The 23,055-nt window shown below is 40.6% G+C and overlaps 1 protein-coding gene across 1 annotated transcript in view; it reads left to right on the forward strand.

The window, feature by feature from the left end:
- RALGPS2 (Ral GEF with PH domain and SH3 binding motif 2) overlaps window positions 1–23,055 on the forward strand; it is a 77,850-nt gene that overhangs the window by 18,552 nt on the left and 36,243 nt on the right. Inside the window, exons 4-6 of the mRNA XM_089683962.1 lie at window positions 9,711–9,778; window positions 10,929–11,064; window positions 11,312–11,463. Of these exons, the coding sequence (XP_089540088.1) occupies window positions 9,711–9,778; window positions 10,929–11,064; window positions 11,312–11,463 (356 nt within the window). The remainder of the gene's footprint in view (window positions 1–9,710; window positions 9,779–10,928; window positions 11,065–11,311; window positions 11,464–23,055) is intronic.

Genomic DNA, 23,055 nt, shown 5'->3' on the forward strand with positions numbered 1-23,055 from the left:
GGGCCAATCACAGAGCCCTTCTGCCAAGTGGTGTTGTGCTGTGTCCCAGGGACACAGGCACACCGAGAGCGCGCAGCTATGCGGCCACGCATGCTACCACATTCTGAGGGACGTACGGGAACGTCCACTCAGAACAGCAAAGCTCCCACCTGGCCGTTTAAGTGCAGTGGCCAGGTGGGAAGCTGTTAAAAAATATTTTTTTTTTCAAAATGACCTTAAACACTGTTTTTCAGATTTTTAGACAGGATTGTACTATAATACTCCCTTGTCATAGACAGGTAACTGGATACAAGCTGCTTGCACCTGCTGTCACTTATGCCATACACAAACAAATTTTTTGTTTAAAATTTTTGTTTTAAAAACGTTCATTTGAATATCTAATTGTTAGTGGGATCAGATCGACATTCGTGTTTGACCACAGTGAAAGGAAAATTTGAAAGAGCAGAATAGAAAACTTTAAAGAACTATGGGCAAACTTTTTTTTTTCCCATGCTGTGCCCACACTACCTAATCCGCCTACCCTCCGAATGCAGGCCTGACAACATCAGGGCATGCTCTTAATGACCCAACAGATGGTGTCCTGGGGTATTTCCTCCCAGATCTGGACCAGGGCATCACTGAGCTCCTAGACAGTCTGAGGTGCAACCTGGCGGCGTCGAAGGACCAAAACATGATATTCCAGAGGTGTTCTATTAGATTTAGTTCAGGCGAGTGTGGGGGCCATTCAGTGGTATCAATTTATTTATCCTCCAGGAACTGCCTGCATACGCGCACCACATGAGGCCAGGCATTGCGTGCACCAGGAGGAAACCAGGACCCACTGCACCAGCATAGGGTCTAACAATCAGTCTAAGGATTTCATTCCAATACCTAATGGCAGTCAGGGTGCCATTGTCTAACCTGTAGTGGTTGTGCGTCCCTCCATGGATATGCCTCCCCAGACCATCACTGACCCACCACCAAAACGGTCATGCTGAATGATGTTACAGGTAGCATAACGTTCTCCACAGCTTCTCCAGACCCTTTCATGTCTGTCACATGTGCTCAGGGTGAACCTACTCTCATCTGTGAAAAGCACAGGGCGCCAGTGGCGGAGCTGCCAATTCTGGTGTTTAATGGCAAATGCCAATGGAGTTCTATGGTGCCGGACAGTGAGCACAGGGCGCACTAGAGGACATTGGGCCCTCAGACCACCCTCGTGAAGTCTGTTTCTGATTGTTTGATCAGAGACATTCCCACCAATGGCCTGCTGGAGGTCATTTTGTAGGGCTCTGGCAGTGCTCATCCTGTTCCTCCTTGCACAAAGGAGCAGATACCGGTCTTGCTGATGGGTTAAGGACCTTCTACGGCCCTGTCCAGCTCTCCTAGAGTAACTGCCTGTCTCCTGGAATCTTCTCCATGCTCTTAAGAATGTGCTGGGAGACGCAGCAAACCTTCTGGCAATGGCACACATTCATGTTCCACCCTGGAGGAGTTGGATTGCCTGTGCAACCTCTGTAGTGTCCAGGTAATTTTCCCACTCACAAAGAAATGATCAGTCTAAAAATCGATTGGTAGGTGTATTGTAACACTGAGAGACAGAATAGCAACAGAAATTTTAAAAGAAATGCATGTCTAAGAAATGATGCACTAATTTGCATGTTCATAAGGGAAATATTTGATCCCCCTATCATTCAGCAGGATTTCTGGCTACCAGGTGTCTTTCATGCAGGTAACAAACTGAGATTAGAAGCAGTCTCTTAAAGGGAGTGCTGTTAATCTCATTTTGTTACCTGTATAAGAGACACCTGTCCACAGGAGCAATGAAACAATCATATTCCATACTCTCCATGGCAAAGACCAAAGAGCTGTCCAAGGATGTAAGGGACAAGATTGTAGACTTACACAAGGCTGGACTGGGTTACCAAACTATGCACCATGCAAGATCTCACCTCGTAGAGTGTTAATGATCATCAGAACAGTGAGGAATCATCCCAGAACTACACGTGAGGATCTTATCAATGATCTCCAGGCAGCTGGGACCACAGTCACCAAGAAAACAATTGATAACACACTACGCCGACAAGGATTGAAATCCTGCAGGGCCCGCAAGGTCCCTCTGCTCAAGAAAGCACATGTCCAGGCCCATCTGAAGTTTGCCACTGAACATCTGAATGATGCAGAGGACGACTGGTTGAAAGTGTTGTGGTCAGATGAGACCAAAATCGAGCTCTTTGGCATCAACTCAACTTGCCGTGTTTGGAGGAGGAGGAATGCTGCCTATGACCCCAAGAACACCATCCCAACTGTCAAACATGGTGGTGGAAACATTCTGCTTTGGGGGTGTTTTTCTACTAAGGGGACAGGTCAACTGCACCACCTCAAAGGGACGATGGACGGGGCAATGTACCATCAAATCTTGGGTGAGAACCTTCTTCCCTCAGCCAGGGCATTTAAAATGGGTTGTGGATGGGTGTTCCAGCATGACAATGACCAAAAACACACGGCCAAGGCAACAAAGGAGTGGCTCAAGAAGAAGCACATTAAGCTCCTGGAGTGGCCTAGCCACTCTCCAGACCTTAATCCGATTGAAAGATCTGTGGAGGGAGCTGAAAGTTCGAGTTGCCAAACGTCAGCCACCAAACCTTAATGACTTGGAGAGGATCTGCCAAGAGGAGTGGGCCAAAATCCCTCCTGAGATGTGTGCAAACCTGGTGGCCAACTACAGGAAACGTCTGACCTCTGTGATTGCCAACAAGGGATTGGCCACCAAGTACTAAGTCATGTTTTGTGAAGGGGATCAAATACTTATTTCCCACATGAACATGCAAATCAGTGCATCATTTGTTAGACATGCATTGCTTTAGAATTTTTAGCTGCTTTTCTGTCTCTCAGTGTTACAATACACCTACCATTCGATTTTTAGACTGATCATTCCTTTGTGAGTGGGCAAACATTCAAAATCAGCAGGGGATCAAATACTTATTTCCTTCACTGTATGTGTGTGTATGTATATGTATATATGTATGTATGTGTGTATATATATATATATATATATATATGCAGTTTGCAACAGAGGCACAGCTTCCTTCCCTGCAATTTCCTATGAGCATTGCTGTCCTTGTGATTGCTGCATGATGGAAAAAAGAAAAAATGTCTATGGCACGCTCTCCCTTTCCAGAATGATGGGGGTTAAATGTGGGATATCAGTGAGCCTAATGAGCCAGGTGTAATTGCTAACTGGCAAGTGAGCCAGGAAACTGGTGAGGTCAGATAGCAAATAAACGAAATTGTTTGGAAAGTAAAAGAAAACATTGAATAACAATAAAATAACTGTAAATGTAACAATAAGAAGATAGTGAAAGTTACAGTAATCCTGAAGGTTTAGCTGCTAGACACAGCAAAGCTAAAACTGGGTGACGCTAGGCTGCCTTTTCCTAAATTGGCATGGGGAACCAATCAGATGAAAGACAATAGAACACACGAAAGAGGTGCCAAAGGAGCCTTATAGTGTAGTAAGAGCAGGTTATTTAAGGTAGATTAAAAAGCAATAAATATGCACTCACAAATATGGGGCTAGGCATGGCTCCATAATAAAAATTCCAGGGCTGAGATGGATGGATGGGGCGACTGTATGAACACAGAATACAGAGCCGCTTGGGCAATGTAACCACTTATGCTGTAGAGCTGCTGGGACCGGGATCAATGACTGGAAACCACCATCAGAGCGGCTTCCCCACCTTGGATGCACCACCAAGAGGCTTGATAAAACTAGGAACACATTTTTGAAGAGCAATCTACTTCCTTCATCAACTTTGGCAGTTTCCAGCCATTGTTGATCTCTGTCCCAGCTGCCCTACAGCATCAATTGCGCCAGCGGTTGCAGTCGTACAGCCACCCCATCCATCCACCCACCCTGGTCCTGGACTTTCCATTATGGAGATATGCCTAGCCTAGCTCCACATCTGTGAGTGCATATTTATTGCTTCTATCTCAATAAATTGCACTTACTACACTATAGGTCTCCTTGGCACCTCTTGCTGCAGGATGGCCCTAGTTTTTTCTCTGCTAGGAGCCTCTCATGGGGCCCCCAGGCAGTGCCTGAATGGTCAATCTGCCCTTGACACCAGGGGGTTTATTTACTAAAGCTGGAGAGTCCAAAATCAGACTCCCTTCTGAATAGAAACCAATCAGCTTCCAGGTTTCATTGCCAAAGCTTCATTGAACAAGCTGAGGTTAGAAGCTGATTGGTTTCTATGCAGAAGGGAGTCTGATTTTGGACTCTCCAGCTTTAGTAAATAAACCCCCAGGTGTCTGATTCTCAGATTTGCAAGGCTGCCACCTGGTCCTCTTTTCATATGTTTGACCAGACAGTTTTCATATGTCTTACCAGATAGTGTTAACCTCTTAAATTATCAAGCGGGCCTTTTCTCTTATGAAAGTTTATTTGTAAACCTGAGAGCTTTGTCCTCACAATCTCCTTCAATCTCAGCAGTTCCAGTGATGTAAGTGCAACACAGGAGACCATCATAGCACTAAACTGTAATCAATTAAAATATATGTACAAAACATCACAGATTAAAAACTCCTATTCAGCAAGTGCTCACCTAGTGTTAAGGATCACAGAGTAGGTATGTAGAGTTTCTTAAACCCCAAGCTACACTTTCATGTTTGCATGCATGCCCCTTCTTGTGTAATGATGCCACTGTACTGTAATCTCATTCGATGCTTTTCATCATACACTGATGTTTTCAACAGCGATCTTGAAAACATCAGTCACTTTGCGCTTTATTGGATAATATGCACTTTATATGTGAAGAAATAACGGTTTAATTATATTTGATTACATAATGAATTCATATTTGCACCTTCTTGGGAGATGATGAAATAGGGGGATTACAACACTGCACTTTAAAGAGGTATAATTATCATATAGGTGTGCACATTGATTTTTCTAGGGATTTTAATTAGGAGGAGGGGTAGCGTTGTAGTAACACGTGCAACCCAGATAATTTCTAGAGGCATCAAATTAATTTCCTTTAAAACAAATAGTACTAAAATCTGTTTTAGATGGTATGCATTTAAAGTAGTTGCTTAAAAGTCCATTAACGCAATGATTAATACACTAAGAAAAGCTTTTTGTGCCAATGTTATATTCCTACCAGATGATAGTGATGCTCTTTCTTATCCTCATTCATCTAGTCTCATTTACTCCCAGTTTAAATATTTATTAAAACAATGATTTAGATGATATGGGAACAGTTTACAGAATTATGTTTGGAAAATGTAAATAGAAGCCAGTTTACTACAGCATACTATCTGCCCACAATGCTGCAGAGATAGGCTGTGCCTTGGTACAGTCATAGCAAACATATCTAGATGAGGAAGATTTTAATTAGACACCTTTTGTAGCTGAAAATCACCCATGTAGTTTGTCCTTTTCTTCATCCCCCATCAAGCGCTTGTGAGCAGATGTCCCTGTTGTTTGTCAGTTTTTTTTAAATTGAAAATGTGTTTTTTTTTTTTTTTTTAACCTAATAAAGAATTTATGTCAAGTTATTCCCTCCAATGGATATTCTTTACAGTCTAGTCTGGGTTTGTCTACTTCTTTCAAAGCTATTTAATGATTCCCAGATTTTCTGGGAGAATGTTTATCGGTGTTCTAGTCAAATCTAAAAGTTTTGCTCCAGAACTTTCTCAGTGGACACTTCTTAACTTTTCTTAACTGTTGAATTTTTCAAAATGTTATCAGTAAGTCTGTACCTGGCTTTCCACATTCTTAAAGTGGACCTTCCTAGATAATCAAATAATAAAATAAAACCCACTTTTAAAACATTTTCAAGTGGCAGCTAAACACATTTTTACTCATAAATGCAGGCTTTTGTTGTGACCGATACCTTTTGCTGTTTTAAAGTGTTCTTCAGGGCAGGGGATTCTCTCTCCAGTCACTCCCATACCTCCCGCACCTGTGCCTTCATTGCTTTACTCAGAAGCCTTTTTGTTTTTTAAAAAATTATTTGTCTCTGAAATCTCCTGGGGATCTTGCAGTTTGCAAACTAGGTCTGTCTGTAATATACTGGTGACATCGCATTCCACGGGGGTAGATGTGAGGCCCTGGCTACATCACCAGTGCCACTAAAGACCAGGAAGTGCAATACAATAAATTACAAACGTACAAATGGTTTGGAATAAACGTAAACAGGTGCATGCACCATGTATTTTTAATGGAGTAACTGTGAAATAGTCTTTAGTTATTCCCCTTTCTCCACCGATATCTACACTGAATGAATACAAAGGCCTTGCATATAAATGTCAACAGGTTTGTGTTTGCTCAGGTTCCAGTTTCAGCACAGAGCCATGACTGGGGAGTGGAGATGTGTACAGGAAAAAACATGGCTTGGCTGCTCAGGTAAAGGCAGCTAACTGGTGCCTGCACTGCAGCTTTTTCTTAGTGAATCATGTAATACAAGACAGTCCTAGTCAGAGGCATTGTGAAAGATTTTCCTTATCCATGTGCAATAAATTGCAAAAAAACCTAAACTAAATATAAAATGGGCTTTATTAGACTGTATTATGTACACAGCAAGCCATTGTTCATGAAAAATAGCAAAACACTGTGTGCAAGTGAGTATTTAGACCAAATCATCATTTTCTTTAAGAATATTGTCCAACTCCAAGCTGTAGAAACTTGAATGCTTCTCAGATCATGTGTATTTGTGTAAAGAGGGAGGGTGTGACCTAAGGAGGCCAACACCTTATAGCAAGGTGTGCCTAATTTATTAGGCAGTTGCTTTTCCTCAGGCATTATAGGCCAAAAAAAGAGATTTAACTGACTCTAAAAAGTAGAAAAAAAAAAAAAAGTCTTTCAGAGGGATTTAGCACTCTTGAAATTGCTAAGATATCGGGACGTGATCACAGTACCATCAAACGTTTTGTTGCAAATATTTAACTAAGTCGCAAGAAACGTGTTGAGCTAAAGATTTGTGAAGAATCAAACGTGAAGCTACCAGGAACCCATTATCCTCCACTGCTGTCATATTCCAGAACTGCAACCTACCTGGAGTGTCCAGAAGTACAAGATATCCAGTGCTCAGAGACATGGCCAAGGTAAGGTAGGCTGAAACCCAACCACTGAACAGGACACAAGTTGAAACATCAAGACTAATTATTCAACGGTTTTATGGACTGATGAGATGCGTGTGAATCTTGATGGACCAGATGGATGGTCACATGGCTGGATCAGTAAAACGGGCACAGAGCTTCACTTCGACTCGGGCACCAGCAAAGTGTAATGGGGGTTCTGGTATGGGCTGGTATTATTAACCTCCCTGGCGGTATTCCCGAGTGTAGCTCGGGGTAACATTTCAGTACCAAAAGCGGTAACCCCGAGCTACACTCGGGAATACCATGCGGCGCTGCTCCGGCATGTGTTCTTCACTTACCTTACCCTGCAGCGTCCCCGGCCATCTCCTCCGGCCGATGCCGGCATCCGGCTTCTGTGTCCTGTCCCTGTGACGTCGGGACGTACGGGCGCCGCCGGCGGCAGGAAATTTAAAAATTTTAAAAAATGTCATTTTTTTTTTTTTCATTTTACACAGTAAAACATTGCTGTTTTAACCTATTTCACATACATATTGTCCCTAGTGCTTTGTCCTGCGCCCTGCCTGGATTTTGTCTGTTCTTTCTGCCTGGAAACTGAGAAATGTCCATGGCGTCCAAAAAGTGTCCCTTTAGGTCAAAAGCGGTTTAGATCAGCTAGAGAACAGCGATAGTAAATCAGAACCACTTACAGAATTGAGTGATAATGATTCGTGGGGGAAATTCGTCATCAGAAACTGAAAACGATTTTGCGACTGAGCTCAGCAATGTGCGAACTTGGCGCTCTATTTCACATTTCAGTGTTTTTGGTTTGATTATATTATTGAATTAAATTTTTTATTATTTTTATATTATTTTTATGATTATTTATTAAATTATAATTTATGATTTTGTGTTTCAAATTTCATCCTACCCGGGATGTTTACTAGACTCTTGTTCGGACAGATTTCAGTGAGTTTTTCCTAAATATTACAGCCTACAATAAAAAAAATACATATTTCCATGCAAAAAAATGGTACCGCTTTCAGCACCAAAAATCTGAAATAATCATACCGCCAGGGAGGTTAAAGATGAACTAGTTGGACCTTTTCAGGTTGAAGGACTCAAAATTAACTCCCAAAACTACTGCCAGTTTTTAGAAGACGCTTTCTTCAAGTAGTGGTACAGGAAAAAGTCTGCATCTTTCAAGAAGACAATGATATTTATGCAGTTCAGTGCTCCATTGCATGCACTGTGTGGCTAGACGGTAAAGGCCTTAAAGAAGAATGACATGGCCCCTTTCCTCATCTGACTTAAATCCTATTGAGAACTTGTGGGCCCTTCTTAAATGGGAGATTTACAGTGAAGTAAAACACCTCTCTGAACAGTGTCTGGGAGGCTGTAGTTGCTGCTGCACAAAAAGTTGACCGTCAACAGATCAAGAAACTGACAAACTCCATGAATAGAAGGCTTATGACTGTTATTGAAAAGGATGGCAATATTGGTCACTTGATTTTTTTTTTTTTTTTTTAAATGTCAGAAATGTTTATTTGTAAATTTTTTGCTGTTTTATTATTCCCACTTTAAAAGATGGAAATAAACAAGTGAGATGGGTAATCTTTTGTGTTTCATTTAGTTGCATAATAATTCTGCACACTAATATTTGCCCAATAATTGTGCACACAGATTTTCAGTGACTTTCTTAAATATTCAGGTTTGAGGTTTATTAACCTTTTTGGTTTGAACAAGAGTACTGTAGTTCAATAATGAAATTAACCCTCAAAAATACAACTTGCCTAATAATTGTGCACAGAGTGTATGTTGTCTTTGTTAGGCTTCATTTGCACATTGCTTTACATCATGGGGGGCACAAACATTATCTGCGCTTTGGCATTCAATGGCCAGTACCACCTGCCGGACTCAACCCAGTTAACTAAATGGTTGCAGCGTGCTAGTGCAGGGTTTAAGGGGGCTAAAGCTTCCTCGCTACCTTTCAAATGATCTGTGAAGAGCACTCCAATTGTGGTTTACTCCTCAAAGAAAAACGATAGTGTAAACCAGCCCTTATTCAGTTTCCATGTACCGTGATTATTTACTGAGCTTTGATGTAATGTCATTTTTGTCTTTTGGAAATAAAGAATTTAAAAATAAAATTGTCTCTATTCTAGGCCAGTGTAGTTAGTTTGTTATGTTAAACCTGGTACAAGGAGCAGACAGTATTCTTGTACCTTAGGTGGCATATTTGTGTATGCGTACATTAGTGTACAGAAAGTAACTTCACATTACGCATAATGTGTTACATGTGTTTCAACCATACATTTTCACATTTGCTGCTTCTCTGGAAACTGTCTGTTTTCTCTCAACATAGAACAAAAGCTGTGTTTTTGTCCTTTATAAACAGTTCTGCAACCAGGTTTTTAGAAATATTAAATTTAATGGAATCCAGACCATTGCTTCCCTTTTCTCTGGATCCTTAACTGTCTCAGTCATTTAGCGTGATGATAAATGTGATTTGGTCACATTGACTCAGTTTACATTTCCAGAGTTTTCCAGGGCTGGAAACAAGTCATTTTCAGAAGTGCTGGGCTACATTATGTGCTGATGAATGTGATCTTTCTCTCAAGACAGTATGTGTTGTGTTCTTACTTCTTTAGGTTATCCTTGAAAATTGAGCCTGGCAGCAGCACTCCGCGCACTACAGCGTCTCGTGAGGATCTAGCTGGTAATACAAGATATTCCTAGTTAATATAAATATATATTGCCATCATTTTGCTGTAATTCTCCCCTTTGTTTTATAATACCCATTTAAAATTGTGGTCAGCATAGAATGCTAATAACATGCCCCTTGCCAACAGAAGAAGCTTTTTTTTTTGTGGGGCAGGCCAATTTATAATGCAGCCAGATATCAATGTGGCATGAGACATAAAGAATTCTATTGTATAATTCTTGTAGCAAATGTGGTACTGCAGAATATTATGGTATGGTTTCCTCACCAGTGTCCTAGAATAATCCAATTTGTCCCTTATTCTCATCAACAAATCTTGGACTCCACACAACATTCCTCCTTGAATAATCACACCAAAAGCCAACGGTCACCCATGTATCCCTAACTTTGTAAAATGCTGCTATTCAGAGGATTTGTAGGTGTCTGTACTCAGCCCAGTTCTAGTAAATATGTTCCTAGTATTTACAAATTGATGTGTATGCAAAAAGACAGATCTATCACGAATGCAGAAATATTAAGCAGGTACATCTCCTTGACTTCTGCCACACAGAAATGCATAAAGTGTGTGATAATCTGGGGTCCCAAGTTCAATACTCACTAGATAAACTATCTGTAAAAAGTTTGTATGTTCACCATGATTAAAAGAAACAAAATGTACTGGCAGGTGGACTGACTTCTATGTGTCTCTGTATGGCTGTTGTGTTTGGGTATTAAGGTAGACATACACCTGCATTTGCTGCATCTGGTCACTGTTCAGCCGATCATTATCCACCCAGCTCAGTCCTCATTCTTATTCCTCAATTCTTTTTATTAACGTTCGTTGAGCTGAGTGATACTTGCAAGATCACCCATGGCTCAAATTCTGGCAGATTTAGCTGGAATTGACCAAAGTTTAAGCAGTCTTTTGCCAGCCTTAGATTGACAGCTACTCGAGGTAGGGGAGAGGGGCTGGTGTGATTGGTTCATAGTTATCTGTAAACCTTTGTAGCAATATGTTGTAGCTGTGTAGTGGAGCAGAATTAATATATTGCGTAGGCTTGTTTTTTGCATACAAAACGGTATCCTATGTTAATATGTTAAACTATATTAAAAATGTCTTTCTAAAGTTTTACTACGCTGATGCTAAATGTTACCTAATGACTTGCAGGTTCTGAAACAGGAGCTTCACCTCAGAATTCTCGCAAAAGTATTGCAGTAGAAGGTGTGTTATTACCACCAACACCACCATCACCTCGTAATCTCATCCCTCATGGGCACCGCAAATGCCACAGTTTGGGATACAAGTAAGCTGCTTTTCTTCTTGGAGTTTAGTTCATGTACATAATGGTGGTATTTATGCCTTCATGCATTCTGATCACTTATTGGTTACATTGGAAATTAATATTTGACATTTGCCTTGTACTAATGCCAGAAAGATGAGCACAGTTGTTGTTTCCCTGTAAGCATTTGCCAAATGCAGATAACATTAAGAATATGGCTAGATCAACATATATACTGTGACTGTTTTTTCTTTTTTTTTTCTCCTTACAGCTTCATCCATAAAATGAATACAGCAGAGTTTAAAAGTGCAACGTTTCCAAATGCAGGACCACGGCACTTATTAGATGACAGTGTAATGGAGCCCCATACACCTTCCCGAGGGCAAGCAGAAAGCTCTACTCTTTCCAGTGGTATATCCATAGGTAAGACTGGAATTCTGCAATTGACTGGTCACCCTCCATTCTCCATGTGGATGCATGTGTTTCAAAAAGTACAACTTAGAATACCTTTACTCTACATTTATATTTCTTTGAAAGTTATTAAATCTGTTTGCATTTAGCTAGCTTGTTGCACTTGATATGAAAAAAGACCAGGAGGTAGTATTATTTTATTTTTATTTATTTTTTTCATTAAGAACTGAATTTTCAGTATTGATTAACCAGTTATTTCTATTTGACTTCCATTAATATGAACGATCTTGTAGTTTGTAAACTTTCATTGTGAAGATCCCCACACTTTTACTTCCTTAAACCCTTTGACACATATTCACTATGCTCTGTGACTAGGCACTGCTGTGTCACAGAATTTACAGAGCCTGCCCTATGAACTACAGAAGTGCTGAAAAGAGGAGTTTCAGGAGGGATATATAGTTCCTAAAAATTAAAAAGTATACGGCAGAGAAGAAGCTGCAAATCCAGGAAGTTGTGGGAAAAGGTAGCCAGCAGACAGGCAGAACTCACAACATGAAAGGAGATTTTGCAAGTAAGATTTTATTGGATTATCAAAATCGCTGTGACCATAGAACTCCTTTAAGACAATTGTTTCTTTATGCACAGAACTTGCCTTACTAAAGAAAGATCTTGTGCAAAGCTCAGTTGTCCTTTTTTCATCATAGTTTGATCACTTTTAACCATTTCTGGACACTGGACATACTACACTAGCTAGCAATTAACTGTAAAAATGAGGGCCAGGAGTTGCTGTATAAATACAGCAGCTGTAATAGCTGCTGCTGTCAAGCAACAGAACATCTGATGCAGTATTTATCACTGTTCAAATGTGAGACAGAGAGATACTGTACAAAGTAACATTGTTACTTTTGCATTATCTCTGTCTCATTCATCTGCCTATCAAAAGGATGTACTTCAATCTGTACAAGTCAGTTAAATGAACCTGACAAAAAGAAAAAAATTAATTGGAGAGCATACATAGTTTCCAGCACAGCTGGAGAACTGACCACAATATGTTCTCCTGCCCAGTATGGTCCGTTTTAATAGGAAAGCAGACGGACTGGCAGGAATACCAGGGATTTCACACAAAGAAACCAATACAAAGAGAACAAGATACTTTTCATTCAAGTGCATGGTACAGCAGGCACTTATCAGGAATATGAAATGTTGAGTTTTCATATTTTTTTTAACTCCCTTCCCTCCCTTCACCATTAACGATTATGCCTTGTTCACACATGTGTAGTTAAAGCGGAACTAAACCCATTGATTTTAACGGTTTCTAAAAACAGTACATTCCAGGCATGCTGGGAATGCTAACTGTCACATTTGCTTGTGTTCTCAACCAAACTGTCAAACCATTAAATGGCAGGTAAAAAAAACACACAGGATGGCGCAATCTCCTTGTGCATTATTGTAAACAAATTTATTAAATCAACCAAGTCAAATGGATACTCACAAGCATGTAAAAACATCAGGCATGTAACACACATGATTCAGCCGTTGGTGGTGTGAACCATCCTTGGACCATGTGGTTGGAAGGCTGACACATTTTCTGGGACTGGCCCCCTTCCTCAGAGCTAAACCAACCTCGTACCAAGTCACGATTTAAAAGGTTCCAGATCTAAGGAAGTCCTCCCTCCTCCAAGACGAGTCAGTGGGCAGGGCCTGGAACACTATAAATCAGCTATTAGGTCAGCTGTCAAAAAGTAGTCCTTTGTATGACCAATAGCCATGATCAAAACAACATAAAAAATAATGTGAAAAATGAATCTAAAACAACACAGCTTCCCATTAAGTACACGTAATGAATGGCACCTCCACTGTACAGAAAAAATAAATACACACGGTAAAATAAGTATTGAACATGTCACCATTTTCTCAGTAAATATATTTCTAAAGGTGCGACTGACATGAAATTTTCACCACTTGTCAGTAACTACCTATGCAATCCATACATACAAAGAAACCAAAACAAATACGTTCGAAAATTAAGTTTTGTGTAATAAAATGGAATGACAGGGAAAAAGTAGTGAACATGCTAAATTAAATTTATTTAATACTTCGTACAAAATCTTTTGTTGATCATAACCGTTTCAAGATGCCTCCTGTATGGAGAAACTAGTCGCGCGCATTGCTCAGGTGTGATTTTTGCCCATTCTTCAACACATACAGTCTTCAAATCTTGAAGGTTCCTTGGGCCTCTTCTATGAACTCTGATCTTTAGTTTTTTTCCATAGATTTTCTATTGGATTCCAATCTGGGCCATTCTAGCAGCTTTATTTTCTTTCTTTGAAACTTTCTTTGAGAGTTTACTTGGCTTTGTGTTTGGGATCGTTTTGCTGAAATGTCCATCCTCGTTTCATCTTCATCATCCTGGTAGATGGCAGCAGATTTTTATCAAGAATGTCTTGGTACATTTTTCCATTCATCCTTCCTTCAATGACATGAAGTTTCCCAGTACTGTAGGCTGCAAAGCAGCCCCCCACCATGATGTTCTCACCGCCAAACGTCACTGTTGGTATGGTGTTTTTGGGGTGATGTGTAGTGCCATTTGACCTCCAAGCATGGTGTGTATTATGGCATCCAAAAAGTTCAATTTTGGTCTCATCTGACTGGACTATATTCTTCCAGTATTTCAAAGGCTTGTCTAAATGTTGTGCAGCAAACTTTAAACAAGCTTCAACATGCTTTTTCTTCAGCAATGGAGTCTTGCGTGGCGGTGTGTGCATACAGGCTATGGCGGTTGAATGCAGTCTGATAATTCTTTTCACTTCTCTGTCAGAAATATTGCAAGGAGCACCTGGTCATGTTCAGTTTGTGGTGAAATGATTTTCTTTCCACTTCTGGATTATGGCCCCAAGAGTGCTCACTGGAACATTGAGAAGTTTAGAAATCCTTCTGTAACCAATGCCATCAGTTTGTTTTGCAACAATAAGGTTGCGAACGTCTTGAGAGAGCTTTTTGCTTTTACCCACCTTGGCAATGAGACACCTTTGTATAGGCTATCAGAGCCTATAAAGAGACTGAACCAGCTGATATTAATTTGCACTGACAAGGGGCAGGATTGCTTTCTAATTACTGATAGATTTCAGCTGGTGTCTTAGCTTTCCATGGTTTTTTTGCACCTCCCTTTCTTCGTTTGTTCAATACTTTTTCCCTGTCATTCCATTTACTACACGTAACTTAATTTCTGAACCTATTTGTTTAGGTTTCTTTGTATGTATGGATTGCATTGGTTACCTCATGTCAATAGCACCTTCAGAAATATATTTACTGAGAAAAATTGTGACGTTCAATACGTTTTACCTGCTCAGCCATGGAAACCCATTCCATGAAGCTCTCTACGCACTGCTGTTGTGCTAATCTGAAGGACACATGAAGTTTGGAGGTGTTTAGCTATTGACTCTGCAGACAGTTGGTGGCTTCTGCGCTCTGTGTGCTTCAGCATGTGCTGACCTCGTTCTGTCATTTTATGTGGCTTACCACTTCTTGGCTGAGTTGTTGTTCCCAGTTGCTTCCACTTTATTATAGTACCACTAACAGTTGACCGTGGAATATTTAGTAGCCAGGAAATTTCACAGATGGACTTATTGCACAGGTGGCAACCTATCATGGTACCACACTTGAATTCACTGAGCTCCTGAGAGCGACCCATTCTTTCACAAATGTTTTTAGAAGCATTCTGCATGTCTAGGTGCTTGATTTTATACACCTGAATCCAATGATATGGAGGGGTGTCCCAATACTTTTGGCAATATAATGTGTGTGATGATTTAAATATATATATATATTCATATACACACACGGTTCGAGACATAAGGATGTGATACATCCCTCCTGGGGTCTGCAAATTCCATGCTTCGTGCTATCTATCACACCAGATATTATCACTATGCATGTATAAAATGTACTGATCCCCCGGCTTCCACGACCCAGGCATGAGCCGCTGGAATGCACAATCAATGCCTGCAGTGCAAAGGGATCTGGGCGGACCAGAAGTGCATCACTCAAAAAGGTGGGACTCAGTAGCTGTCACTATGCACAGCCGCTGCTCCTGATTTGACATCAGTGCGGGTCCCCAAACGCACATAGTCTGCAATTGAGGATACAGACAGTGTGCAAATAAAAAAAAATTATATATCAGGAATGTTGTACAATCAATGTTAAAGCAAGCTTCCTCATTGCTGACTCATCAGACTGCGTTTCCGAGAGTGTACAACCTTCTTTCTCCTGTCCTGTTCAGCAGATTGCACACGCTGCCTATGTGCAGACTCCAAAATGCCTTCCTTACTAATAGCTGCAGTTCCAGACAAGTCTGTTCTATTAGCACCCATTCACAGTGATTGTTGATAAGAATGCTGACTTGCTACTTATTGTATATGGGTCATCAATAACAGTTATTTCCAAATCAACTAGACCCAGAGCAGAAGTGTAAACATTGCTCTGATCCATAGATGGATGCAGGTAGAAGTGGTTAAACATTTGTTACTGGGTGTTCCCTGATCCATAGATGGATGCAGGTAGAAGTGGTTAAACATTTGTTACTGGGTGTTCCCTGATCCATAGATGGATGCAGGTAGAAGTGGTTAAACATTTGTTACTGGATTTTGAGGGATGAAGTCAATCCAATATTGGTTATGGTACACATTTGTCCTCATTTCACCATGGCATTGACGAGTGATATGTTTCTCTGTTTATGCTCTGCACATGTTTGGCATCTCAAGGGAGTAATAAATAATCACATCCTGAAGATGTCTGCAATTATTCCTTAGATGCCAAATATAATGGCTGACGTGTTTTTAATCACTAAATATCTCAGTTCTTCCTCAGTCTGAGTGCTGTACTGCAGCATTACAGTATAGTATTGAAGTGCATCTAAAACCAGATTTTTTTTTTTTGGTTGGAGTAAGGAAGGGTTATAACCCATGTCAGGCTTTAATTACTTTTTTTAAATTATTTTTTGTGTCTCTGCTAGGGGTATAGGCCCTCTTTAACTGTACTGATGACTGTTGTCCAAATTCTAAACTGTTACAATTGTCATGCAATAAGGGATTGAAGGAAATCTCCAGTGAGAACAAAAGGTTCTGGATTTACATGTAGTTAACCCTTTAATGACCAGTGATGGTTTTTGTGCCTCTGTTTATTATTATTATTACATGAAGCTACAAAAGTACTTGTATGGAGTGTAGTAGACCAGCTCCGACAGTAAGGGGCATAGCAAAGAGGTACTTTCAAAACATCTTTGACAGTTCTGCTGTCAAATTATGAAGGTCAAGGTGTTCAGCTCCTGGAACCTTCACAGTTAGGCCCAGTTAACACCTGTGTAATGCATTTTAGATGTGTTTTATGTGCATTTTAAATACATTACCATTAAACGCCATAACTTGCATTTCTAAGAAATTGGGGATTAATTAGCAACATGTTACTTGTCAAACCCTAAATATGAATGTAACATGTTGCTAAAGCTGGAGTTAGCTTTTAACTTGTAGCTAAAAGGAAGCAGCTATTATCTTTATTAATCTTTTTGCTGTTTTAGTGATAAGCCTGTCCCTAGTGACTGTACAGAAGTTTTTTTTTTTTCCTGGTTAGAAATAATATCTGCCAGATCAATGAGCCATATCCAAAGGCAAAAGTTTATATTTCAGTTTTAGATGTGTGGGGTAGAATCCCTGTCAGATTTTACTGCAGTTTGTGTTTTTGCTAGAGAGATTTATGGTCACAGGGTTTGAAAGTGAAAAACAATCCAAAATTTTGAGTTGTCACCACGGGGAAATCTTCTAATGGGGATGCTTGTTCCAGTGACAAGTGCCTTAGGGGATTACCCAGACTTTGAAGAGATTTCCTTTCACTTCCTGTTGTGTCTGTAGGATAGGCCTGACAAGAAATATCCTTCATGTGACACAGATGGCAAATAACTGTACATGATACAAAATAACAAAACTTTTGGATTTAGATAATACAGTAAAAAAAAAAGCCATCATATAAAATATGGAAGCTGCCATTACTGACCTCTGCTGTTGGCTTCCAAGCTTTTGTACTGACTCTCTTGTTTCAGTAGGTTATGTTACTGACTTGGAACAAGTATGCAGATAAGGAATGTTGACTATTCTTTGACTTTCCTAAATTTTATACTCATTCTGAGTAGGGGAGTCCAGATACACAAAAGCTGGAGTTTCTGCATACCATCCAGAAAACTAGCATTTTCAGAAGGGGGTCAGCAATGGCAACTCGTACAAATAACATGACATTTTCCTGAATCAAACAAACGAGATATACCTGTGCTCAAATCCCAATAGCTTGTACATACATTTATCTATCAGGTGCTAAAGGGTTATAACTGCATGTTAACACTGGAAATGCTGAAATAACCCTCTACACACTGCTAATTACCCTTTCCAGCAAACTTTGCATTGCAAAATAGGGATTTCTAGTTCACCCATATTGCAGTACATGTTTAGGCTGAATTAAGCACTACCATGGACTAGGTTTTGGGAGGAACTTCATTCGGGTAGGCTAGAAAACCATGCCCGATTGTACTGCTATCCTCTGAAACCCTCACTCCTCCCCTCCTGCATTTTTTTTGTGTCCAAAGTTGCATAGGTGTCAACAGTGCCTTACTGAGGTTTATTTACTAATTTACAGTTTTTCTTTTCATTTTTTTCATGTCTATATTTGGGAATGCAAAGTTAAAACAACTTTATTTACCAATCTCAGGAAGTGTTCATTTTGCTCAGTGTCTCTAGGTATTTAGTAAATCAACCCCTCTGTGCTGTGCAAAATTTCTGTAATGCCCATTTAAACAGATTTAGAATTAATTCAGTGTATTATAACAAATTCCAGTGTTCTGTTTGTTGGTGAAAATCTGAATTTCAAGTGAGTCTAAAGGTTAATTTTTTTGTTTGTTTTTGGAAAATAACATGTCTATACTTACCTGCTGTATGCAGTGGTTTTGCACAGAGCAGCCTGGATCCTCCTCTTCTTGGTTCCCCCGCAGACTCTCCTGGCCCCTCCCTCCTGTCGAGTGCTCCCACAGCAAGCAGCTTGCTGTGGGGGCACCCATTCACACACGGAGCTGCGGTTTGGCCCTTCCCCCTCTCCTTATTGGTTGACTGGCTGTGATTGATAGCAGCAGGAGCCATTGGCTCCCGTTTGCTGTTTCCGCCAGTTTGCTGTTTCCGCCAATGAAGAGCTAGAGACCCGGGACAGCCGAGACTGTCGTGCACATCGTTGGATCATGAAGGGGCTCAGATAATTATTGAGGGGGCTGGGGTCACTGCTTCACACAGAAGGTTTTTTACCTTCATGCATAGAATGCATTAAGGTAAAAAAAAACCTTGAGCCTTGACAGCCACTTTCCCTGTTCTCCAGGTAGACATGTCAGACTGTTTTTATTTGAATGGATTTGCAAGACCATATCTGTGAATAGTATTCTGTGGTCATATTTTCCAATGTATTTAGAATCTTTGAATTTTTTTAATGGTTAATATAGAACAAAAAGTATAGAATGCACTGTGAGATCTTGTATTGTGTTGAATGAATATGCTTATGACCTCCATTATGGCTGTCAAAGAATCAGTTTTCTTTTAGTACACAACACCTTGTTCAAATTTTCTACAACAATAAACTTCTACAAGAGAAACATACTCCATCACAAACCAGAGCAGTATAACCTCTGTTTGCAATCAGCCTGTCTGCAGTCTTAAATGTACAATATAGAGAGCAGCTTTCCTGCAGACCAATACAAGGACTACATCAGGGGTTCCTTTTTGTCCAACTTGCTTTCCAGAGTTGGCTTTCTGGAGTCTCAAGGGATGGGAGGAGATAGGCAGGTCTTTGCTAAACTCATGAAGGGAATACCTTTTTTCAGCAATGAGAGATCTATTTTTTGGGTGATCTATTTGTTGGGTGCAAGTTAATGTCATAATGTGCTAGTATGCATCAGATACTAACACGATATGAGAGACTTACCTCACCACTGACAGGGCTTCCATCTTCACCTGCTCTTCCTTCCGGGTTTGCGGGTTCCGGCTGTTTGAAGGGCCAAACCGCAATGGTGTCACTCGCAGACATGGGCACAAGAGCCACGACCACAGCACAGCACTCTGAAGGAACAGCTTACTGTCCCTTCAGAGTGCAGTGTGCATGCTCCGATGACGTCAAAGGCTGCAGCAGTAGTAAACAGTGCAGGTTTAGGAGATATTCCTTTTACATACAGGTAAGCTTTCGTTATAAGTTTACCTGTAGGTATAAGTGAACAAGCGGTGTTTACTATCACTTTAAATCACTTGAGTCCATTTCAATATTATAATCACCATTTGTGACCACTTGCACTGAAAACGGTCAGCCAAATTTGTGTATGGAGCAATGACATCTTTGTTTTTAGTTTTGGTCTGCAGATACAGTGCAGACACAAACATGCTTAATTGTAAATTAAATTCCCCTTACCACTATTTTTTGGTAAACAGATGTGTCAGCATGAAGTAACAGATGTTTTTAATTCAAAGGCTGCCTCACAGTGCCTGGATTACCCAGTTCCCCAACTTCACATTATTGCGAAATATAGAAGTTGTGAAGACCTGAGCAAAGTCCTTTTATAGGTACATTAAATGAAAGCATTATAAAACCCCTACCCAAAAATGTACTATATTACAGCTTACCAATCATTAGATGTGGTGGTTGCATTAGTTTTCTTTTTTTTTAGGCTTTTCCCCTCGGTTTTCACCTGGTGATCTGGCCAGTAACACACATCCTGTATTAGAGTGCTCCCACTGTGGATGAAGGAGCACTGGGGGGCACCTGTGGACAGCAGCATTGTCAGTCTAGGGGGAGGGGACTGTTAGATGGACTATCAGATTAAAAAAAAAAAAAAAAATTAAAAATGAAGCCACACTCCAGTTAATGCTTTCTAAGCAGTTACAGAAAACAGTTTCTTTCCTTTTGGGATAAAGGTTTTACATAAAAAACTGATCATTGTTGGCACCCCTGTCAGTGGTAAATGATTTGCCTCATCCCTGTAACTGATATATCTGCAAGAGAGCTTGTTCTTTTGAAAAACAGACTTACTGGCCAGGTCACCTGGTGAAAATTAAACGAAGGAAAGCTTAAAATGAAAACTAATGCAGCCACTACATCCAAGAATTTGTAAGCTGCAATATAATGTTTGCTTTTCATTTTAATATCACTTTAACCACTTGCCTGCCAACCTGTAGTAGAACTACTGCTGCAGGGCTGCACAGAATCACATATATATATGTGATTTGCATTTCCAGGTAGGGGGGGCACACACACCGCCCTACCCACGCTGCCATTGGCAGCTAGGGTTGTCAACCACCGGTTCCCGGTCGGAGATTCCATGCCGGTGAACGCTGCATAAAACTGATAGGGTTTGCATACAGGTCTCTCTCCTGCCAGCAAGGACATGCTGCTGTGTATTTTTCTGCACAGCAGAGAAATACACAGCAGCATGTTTCCCTAGTAAAAAACACACAGCACATGATGTAACACAGCACGCAGTTAACCCTTTGATTGCCCCAGATGTTAACCCCTTCCTGTCCAGTGTCAGTACAGTGTCATTGCTTTTTATTAGCACTGATCAATGTATTAGTGTCATTGGGATGTCAGTGGCAGTTCTCACCCAGTGTCAGAATGCCCGCCGCAGTCCCACTATAAGTCGCTGATCGCCACCATTGCTAGTATAATTAAAATTCCAGCATTTATACTGCCATTTGTAGACGCAGTAACTTTCAGGTAAACCAATTAATTTACATGTATTGAGATTTTTTTTAGCAAAGATTATTATTATTATTATACAGGATTTATCTAGCACCAACGGTTTGCTCAGCGCCTTACATTATAGTGAGAGACAATAAAGTCTGTGTACAGTAGTACAGTAGGTAGTCACTGTGGGGGATGTGACGGGCGTGGCGTCAGACCCCAGCCCTTCTCACCAAACTCGTGACCAAAGGACTAGCCAATCCAAAACCGCAATGTCACGTGCGTAACAATGCTGCACCCTGCACACCGATTTTCCAGCTAATTGGACCACAATCGACGTACAGGCAGCCTGAGCGATTGTTACTGGGTCAAGTTAATTACACAATTAACCCTTCACACTGCCACCACCTCCTTTTTATACAGAGAAAGAGGAAACTCAGCAATACACTAGAATGATTGGTTAATCATCAGTATCCCGCTATCTCTACAGACAGGTTATACAAAGGGTTAAACACTCGTAGTAGCGCCCTTCAGTGGCAGGGATTCGTAAGTTACATTCAAGAGCTATAGAAACAGTTCAACACTTTCAGAAAGTAAGATTTATTACCAAAAGGTTAAAAGGGTGCAGTAAAAATATTTACAGAAAGAAGATGTAACCAATATATATATATATATATATATATATATATATATATATATATAAATAGGCCAGAAGGCATCAAAGCACTTGGGCAGTTTATCAAGAGTAGGGTAAACTCTGGAAGAAATATAATGAAAGAGAGTGCGGCAGCCAAAAATTTTATTTAGTAAGAAATAGATTAAAAACACTCACAAGCATGTGCTGAAATAGGAGCCCATCAGCAGGATAAAACCGCTAGGAGTGTGCCCTCCAACTGTGGCAGGAGCAGCAATGGTATCCCAAATCCTCTTAGCTGACCAGCAGCTTTGGATCCATGAGCCGGCAAGATGGCTGCTTGGCAACTGCCGGGACCAGCGTGGAGCACAAACCGGAAGTGAAGTCACAATGGAATGGCCAGTTACGCGTTTCAAAGCATACCCTGTTTGCTCCTTTGTCAAATTGATGACCACACACCTAGCGGTTTTATCCTGCTGATAGGCTCTATTAAAGCACATGCTTGTGAGTGTTTTTGATCTGTTTCTTGTTCGATAAAACTTTTGGCTGCTACACTTAGAGGCACTTTTCCTTCATTATATGAAGCATTTTTTTTGTCTTCTGTTGTGCAGTCCATCACAATTCACAGCATGAGACACTAGTCTGAGACACTTTCATACTGCTTGCTGTAAGTGAATAATGAAGCACACATGGTCCCCTAATGTAAAATACTGCATTCATACATAAGCAGCACAACATAAAGTACAAGGTCAGCTACAGAGGAATGTGTATGTCTGGCACTTGTGTATACAGGTAGGAGGAGGAGGCTATCTGCAGATAACTCGCTCTCATCCAGATGAAACAAGATGCTGTTTCATATGCATGCAGTCTAGAGCACACTACAAAGACTAGTCTGAGAACATACCAGCTGTAGCAGAGGAATTTGAGTCCTGGGATTCAATGTGCACAGTGAGATGTTCAGGCCTTCAGCTAACCTTTAGGGTTTGTTTGCACCTTTGGCCAGGGGTGGGGGGGGGTAAAATAGGTGGATGAGCCATGGTTTTATTTCCTCAACGTTACACAGTGTCCAGAAGAGGTTGTACACATGCCACAGCAACAATTATACATTCCGTTGCATTCGGCAAGCAATAGCACTGGTGAAAACAACCCATTCAAGTTTAAGGGCCATTCCACAACTGCGTGTAATTCAGTGCAATGGTGTAGATTTTGTTCAGGGTTAA

The sequence above is a fragment of the Staurois parvus genome, unplaced genomic scaffold, assembly GCF_062004578.1.
Source record: "Staurois parvus isolate SC_StPar_1 unplaced genomic scaffold, SC_StPar_1.0 ptg000332l, whole genome shotgun sequence".
Lineage (NCBI taxonomy): Eukaryota > Metazoa > Chordata > Amphibia > Anura > Ranidae > Staurois > Staurois parvus.